This window comes from Tachysurus fulvidraco, chromosome 10, assembly GCF_022655615.1.
Source record: "Tachysurus fulvidraco isolate hzauxx_2018 chromosome 10, HZAU_PFXX_2.0, whole genome shotgun sequence".
Classification (NCBI taxonomy): Eukaryota; Metazoa; Chordata; class Actinopteri; order Siluriformes; family Bagridae; genus Tachysurus; species Tachysurus fulvidraco.
The window spans coordinates 57,378-65,000 of NC_062527.1; the positions used below are offsets into that span (position 1 = coordinate 57,378).

The window sequence follows — 7,623 nt, forward strand, 5'->3', positions numbered from 1 at the left end:
GTGTGTGTGTGTGTGTGTGTGTGTGTGTGTGTGTGTGTGTGAGTGTGAGTGAGAATGAGAGAGAATAATCCCTGTATATGGTCTCACTACCGTCTGGAGAGGAAATCCTTGATATGGTTTTAGTGAGCTTTACTTATTAGTAAGAGTAATGGGAAATCTACACGTCTCATACCCAGACTTGGCAGATGGGTGGAAAAATGCTCAAGAAAAATAGATATGTGAAAAACTGTACTCATTTAATTCTTCAATGGATTCTTCTGTGGACAGTTTTTTAATCAGTTTGATGCTTCCAGGCTTTTTCACTCTTATAAATGTCCACATTCTTTACTGTATTTTATATCAGATTTCTTTCTTTCCCAGCAAACAAATCTGCCTCGAGTCAGTAACACAACCTGGTGGCAAGTTTGTGGAAAGAGGTCTGGAAGTGTTCAACTTATCTAAACATTCCTGGTCCAAAGTCCATCTATCCCATACGTGCTGTCTGAGTGGCATTGCACCTGAGCCTCACACTTCATCTCACAGCTTCTACATAACCTTTTTTTTTGGTTTGCCGAGTCACCAGGTGCTCAGCTGTTTACGCCATTATCACGCTTGGCTCCAGTAGCACTTCCAAGTAATCCTAATCCTGGCAGCCTTCATTTGGACTTTTTTTGTAACTTTAAGTATGGAGTCTTTACTATGGCTTTTAGTCTGACCACTGACTTCAGGCATCGCCCTTTTTTGGATTAACCCCGCTGTGAGGTTCACTGAAGTACACAATCCCTTTGAAGATCTTGATCCAAGAAAGGCTTAGAAACATCACAGAAATTCTTCTGGAACAAACATAGGTTAACAACGAGTCTCGTGAGAATTCAAGTATGATGGCTTGGTTGTTTGTCAGCTGACACCAAGAGCGGGCTGTGAATTGTGGGGATCATAGTTCACTGGTTCCGGTGTCACTGGTCTGACATTCAATATAATTTAGTCATGTTCTTTTTTCAATCAAATAACTTGAATATTTTAATAGCAAAAAGAAACTCATAGGCATTGCTTGCATTTAGATTGCATATCGTGGTGACATCCATATAAATCAAAAAGCTGGCCAGGTTTCATTAGATGTTGAATGTATAGTTAATACACACATCAGTGCAGCTGCCTGTATCAAGTATCACAGATAAATGGGCTCCTAAACAGCAAAAAGTCATTAACCAGCAACGAAACATAAAATATCAACATATACATTTTGTCTATTGAATAAAAGTGATTTAACGAAGGTTTGCACAATGACATACATTACTCCAGGTTATCATAAGGGTTCCTTTAAGCTCTTTTCATACTTATATCAGTTTTACTGTTATTAGTCCTGCAGGTCCAGATTTTGACTAATGACCCATATGTAGTGTCTCTTACTGCAATTCCTCATGACATACATCTTTATTAAACACTGCGGCATCTTGGACACAAGTTAAACAAATTATATTTATATATATTATTATATATAATTAAACAAATAGAATTCTAACTATAACTAATACTATAATATCTAATTAGCAAAGAAATCCGAAATATATTATACGTATATAATTTGAGATTATTATTCAGTGATTCCTCTGATTTTTCATTATTAATTCATTAATGTAAATATGTTCACTGGGTTCAATTTTATATTGTTGTGAGTGTGATACATGGTCTGTGTTTTATGTGTTGCTTTGTGTTGGCTTTAAGGCTATTGTATTTTCGAGTGCCAGGCTATTTGTGTGTGTGTGTGCGTGTCTGTGTGTGTGCGTGTCTGTGTGTGTGTGTGTGTGCGTGTCTGTGTGTGTGCGTGTCTGTGTGTGTGTGTGTGTCTGTGTGTGTGCGTGTCTTTGTGTGTGCGTGTCTGTGTGTGTGCGTGTCTGTGTGTGTGCGTGTCTGTGTGTGTGCGTGTCTGTGCGTGTCTGTGTGTGTGCGTGTCTTTGTGTGTGCGTGTCTGTGTGTGTGCGTGTCTGTGTGTGTGCGTGTCTGTGTGTGTGTGCGTGTCTGTGTGTGTGCGTGTCTGTGTGTGTGCGTGTCTGTGTGTGTGCGTGTGTGTGTGTGTGTCTGTGTGCGTGTGTGTGTGTGTGTGTGTGTGTCTGTGTGAGATGCTACATGTTTTGCAAAATCAGATGTCAAGATGTTTGTAATTCATTTAAATTCTCTTGCATGAAACAAATAAGTTGAAAAAAAATTACTAACAAAAAACTGGCTAGTTTAAGTTAAGAAAAAATGTTGCTTGTTGCTTAGTAAAATTAGTAAAAAAAAAAAATAATAATTTATCGATTAAATCATTAATTAATTAAAAATGATTTTTTTTTTGAGTAAATATCACTGAAATATTAAATATATAATATTTTTTAAGTGTTTCTTTCATCTGTTTCAGGTTCCTCATGGTCCTCATATGCCTGATCTTCAGTGTGCTCTCCACTATTGAGCAGTATGCAGAATTTGCCACTGGGACATTGTTCTGGATGGTAAGTGATTACATATTATTCAGTATAAACATTACACATGGTTCCTTTTAAAAGCTAAACATGACATAGGTTTGTATTCTGCAGTACCATAAACGTCCGCTTGGTGGAGGTCGTACATTTTATTAAGCAAACCCAGAAAGAAGTCTTGCTGTTTATTATCCTGCTGTTTATTAGTGCAATGCAAAACCTATGTTTAACTACTGAAAAGAAAAAAATGCATGTCTTGTTAGAGTGCCTTTTTCCTAAATACACAGAAATATGTGCCTAAATACCTAAAAAGTAACGTGTAAAAAAAAAAAATCTTTGTCAACTTTATGTGATAAATAAATAAGTCTTAAAAAGCAGAAGCACACAAATGATGCTTAGGATAAGTGGAAAATAGTAGAAGCTTGGACTGAGCACCACTGACCATGGAATGTGTTTAATAAACTAATTATTAATAATAATAATAGAACACTGTAACATTCATGAATAAACATTCACATCCAGAACCCTAGAGTTTTGTCTTATTGACTGACACAAGAAGTGATGAAACCACATACGTGGCTAGATATAAATAAAGCTCATGCCACACGGATCAGTCACATATCTCTGTGTCCCGTTTAACATCGGGCCTCATTTTTCATGCTGAATACATACTAATTAATTCACACAAAAAAATACTTCAGAATAATTTTTATCCTCCTGGGTTTGTTATAAATTATGCATAAAGAAACCTTACAGATGTTAAGAGCCGTCGACGGCTTGATATTAGTATATTAGTATAGTATAACTGGGATGAGTTATTGCAGTACTGTGATATAGAGCACATCGTTCCAACACGTCATAGTAATGACAAGAAACAAAGCAAATCCATTAGTTAGACCTATGTAAGGCTTTTGTATTAGGGTGAACGAAACCCTAAATGGAGACAGAGATTGTGTGTGTCTTTGGTAGCAGATACACTGCAATGGCTGAGCTGCATTATTGGAAAATAGATTGAGTTTTTGTAGTCGTTATTAAATATTTACATTTATGATAATATGTCAGGACAGTGCTTGGTAATTTATGGGTGATTGGCAGTTAAAAGCATCAGCATATGCACATGAGTATAAAGAACATCTGGTAAGAATTTTTTGTTTTGCTTGACCTGAAATCTTTGCTAGAGATTGATAAATGAGGCCTAGAATGAATAGAATGATCTCAGCTGTGGTGTTGGTATTTGCTTTATAATGACAAGTGTAGGTTAATTTGTAATGAATTATTGGTATTGTAATTAATAACGTGTGTAATGTCACTCCATCTGAGATTCAGTGTAGTACCAGAGCAAGCTGTCATGTAGGCAGCCACATTAGCACCGTGCTCACTTTGTTTCAGAGGTCACGCCGGCAGACAGGGTCAATTCATTCGAAACACGAGGTGAGAAGAGAAATCTGGATCAATGTTTTCTATGTAAAAGAGGTCACCCTGAAGCCACCACCTGCTGGTATCCTTGTTTTGTCTAGATGTAATCTAGATAGAGCTTAGTTTGCTCACCACACCCAATTTAGATTCACTCATCGGTGAGTCATGCTGGTACACACGCTCATAATGGTCATGTTTTTGTCCTGTGCTTAGGAAATTGTGCTGGTGGTGTTTTTTGGTATGGAGTATGTTGTGCGTCTGTGGTCTGCAGGCTGCAGGAGCAAATACGTGGGCATCGCAGGCAGACTACGCTTTGCCCGAAAACCTATTTCCATCATAGGTACCCAGACTGGCACCATATCACCTACAGCTACATTTCATTTATTTGTTAAACATATTTTTTTTTCCCTTCTGACTTTGAAATTCTTTGAACATTTCAACACAACATTGTTGTTGATGATGATGATGATGATGATGATTATTATTAGTAGTAGTAGTTAATGTTAATGTTAACATTGTTGCTGTTATTTTTGCTAAACTCTTCTGTTTGTCTGTTTTTGCTTTTTTGCTCGGAGCAGATCTAATAGTGGTGGTTGCCTCTGTTGTAGTACTTAGTGTGGGATCAAATGGACAGGTTTTCGCCACCTCTGCAATAAGGTATTGAAGCCGTTATGTTTCTCAACATAACATACGCAACAAAAATTTATACAGGATCGTCTTAACTTACGCAATTGCTTTTAGTTACATTTGGTAAGTTTAGAAGAAGTAACATATTTAGACCTACTAACAGATGACTAACACCCCAAAATATCAGTAAACAAGATGCTGTATTTAAAATGATGGCTCTCGGATGCGTCTTGCTTATTATTAATGCTTTTGATTTCAGGGGAATCCGCTTCCTACAGATTTTGCGTATGCTCCATGTGGATCGTCAGGGAGGCACGTGGAGGCTGTTGGGATCTGTAGTCTTTATTCATCGACAGGTCAATACATACATACAGAGAAATTTGCACAGGCTTCTTGAACTATGGGGGTATGAACATACCCAATGTCAAATAATCCTGTGTCCAGACATCTTCCCCAACACATCCGTACACACTCCAGAACTGGCCCTATATCTCATCCTATTAAGGATTTTATTTATTTACATTAATAATTCTTCTTAAGGTGTACCAATACTTAAATGTGTACCATTAAAATGCTCCAGCATTCATTTGACAGACTTACTCCTTAATTCACTTGTGATATATAATAGATCAACCCAACATACTCTCTATTCATCCTATATAGAGACACTGAGCTGACTTCAGAATTACGATGATCAATCTCAAACCTTGTCAATTCCCAAGATCCATGAAACCATAAAAACACAAAGTGAATTTCCGAATTAAATACAGCATTAAGAAGCACCTTTTGGCTTTAGTAACAGTTACATAACATACTTAAGCATTTCTACTGACACACGCTAGTAAATAAACATTAGTATAGTTCTCTAGTGTTACACCATAGATGATCCAAGTCGAATGATCTCACAACATTATGAGATAACCGTGTCCTATTTGTTCCAGGAGCTGATAACGACACTGTATATTGGATTTCTGGGTCTAATCTTCTCCTCGTATTTTGTGTATCTGGCGGAGAAAGACACGGTGGATGAGGAGGGGAAGACGGGCTTCGCGAGTTATGCTGATGCACTCTGGTGGGGCGTTGTGAGTCTCACAATTATGATCTAATTAACCCAAGTATAAAGTATCTCCAAGGAAGCAGAAGCACTAAAAATATATTCTTCTCATTCTCTATTTGTTATTCATGTCACTAAAATATAATTATTGTTGTCTCTGATTAGGTGGTAATTTTTTTATATCATTTTGATATAATACAGCGTCTAGTTATAGTTGTAACGCATGTTGTTTTCACAATATATCTATATATAGTAAATATCTAAGTAAAAATGTGTCTTAATAAATATTACCACAACTAAGCAAATGGCGTGCAAAAGGGACAACAGCAAATGTGTTCATCTGCATTTCAGCTAAAAGACATATTCAAGCTACAAATTACATTTCCAGCTTCCATGGTTTTAGACTTTGCTGTTAATTTTTTTTATCTGAATTGCATTATTTAAGGAACTATGATGTGATGCCTGAGTGCTGCAGATTAGTCCACCATATGATATGAGTGAGAAGAGTGAGACTGGACTGAGAGCTGGGACGGATTGTGGGAAATTTGTGAAGCTAAATTCATTGTTGCATAGAATAATTTTATTTGGATTTATTTCACTTTAAAGGACAACAAATATTACTGCACTGGGGGAGTTTGGTAGGAAGTGAACAAGAGTGAGAACAGACAGACAGACAGGTAGACAGACAGACAGGTAGACAGACTGTATTGCTGCCATGAGGGAAATTGTTATGTTACAGCAGCGTAACAAGAAAATTAAAATGGTGGTTAAATAAAGATGTAATACAAAATTCAAAATAGTAAAAAATAATAAATTTAAAAATGTAAAAAATAGAAACAATCCACACGTCTTCAGTACATAGAGTTGGAGGTAATAATATTACAGCAGAGCAGTTAAGCATTAGACACTTTTCACAGTGTTGTTATACAGTGTAGAGTTGACTAGAGACCAGGTTTCATCTAGTCATGTAGACCTACCACTTCCTGATATACCCTAACTAGTACTTTAAGACAAAAATAATAGTTCCTGTTTGCTCAAATGTGGTCTGAAATATGTTCAGACTTCCAAAGTTCATTTATTCTGCTCATTTTACTGTACAAGAAAAAAAAAACCCTAATATCTACAAATCTGTTTAAACTGATATTTTGCATTGCAAATAAATCCCTGTGTATTGGTCTACAGTATAATCGAACCACTAATTAAACTATGCAGCTCTTAGAGTGCTGGTTAGAACGCTGAAGCCCAGACGCTCAATAGATATCCTTGTTTATCAGTAACTGTAGTATACACTAATCCAAAACTATTCAGTCAAATGGCAGTTTGAATACTTCTCAGATGAAGTTTCCAGGCCAGTTAATTAACAAGTTGCATTCAACATGAAAAGTAATGAGACACCAATCACAGACTTGCTCACGGGATTGGGGTTATACAAAAGCCCTGGCAATGGCCTCCTTTTACCCCTTTTCACCTCGCATGCTTTCCTTTTGAAAGCCTTCTCTTTTTTTTTCTCCGTCGACACTCTGAGGCGTCAGCGTCTTTAATTAAAACTTTAATTGCAGGGTTTCTACCTTTTTGTGGTGAGGGTCAGAAAGCATGAGGCTTCCTGTAGCTCTGTGTAATGGTGGACAAAAGGCGTTGTTTGTGTCAGTGAGGTAGCGAGGAGAAGTCCTCTACAGGGGGATTTGCTCCCTTTTGTTTTTTTTTCTGAAAACTGTAAACTTGAGCATGATGAGAGGCAAAGGAAATGAACTGGCTAAAAGAGAGTGGGACAAAGAGAGGAAGGCAGAGCGGGAGGGAGGTGAAGGAGAGGAGGGATGGCAGGCATGGCGAGGGGCTGAGCAAATGAAAGGGGAAAAATATAGAGGGAGAGAAAAAAAAAACATTTTGGTTAATGACTGTATTTTAAAGATTGAATTAATTTGCTGAAAATTTGGTTGTCAGCTTGTTAACAGTACTGAGAGGAAATCCGCAGCCTGTAATGCCTGGGTTAGTCCAGTGGTTTGAAAATTTGAGTCATCCGTCCATTTAAGCCTTTCATTCATTTTTCTCCTGGAGGCCCAATGGCCACAGAAAAAGGACAGCTCAAGAGAC

At 37.3% G+C, this 7,623-nt stretch overlaps 1 protein-coding gene across 1 annotated transcript in view; it reads left to right on the top strand.

Moving 5' to 3' along the window:
- Positions 1–7,623, top strand: part of kcnq1.2 (potassium voltage-gated channel, KQT-like subfamily, member 1.2) — a 110,085-nt gene that overhangs the window by 7,292 nt on the left and 95,170 nt on the right. The window contains exons 2-6 of the mRNA XM_027140896.2: positions 2,378–2,468; positions 4,065–4,191; positions 4,430–4,508; positions 4,738–4,834; positions 5,420–5,560. Coding sequence (XP_026996697.2) covers positions 2,378–2,468; positions 4,065–4,191; positions 4,430–4,508; positions 4,738–4,834; positions 5,420–5,560 — 535 coding nt within the window. The remainder of the gene's footprint in view (positions 1–2,377; positions 2,469–4,064; positions 4,192–4,429; positions 4,509–4,737; positions 4,835–5,419; positions 5,561–7,623) is intronic.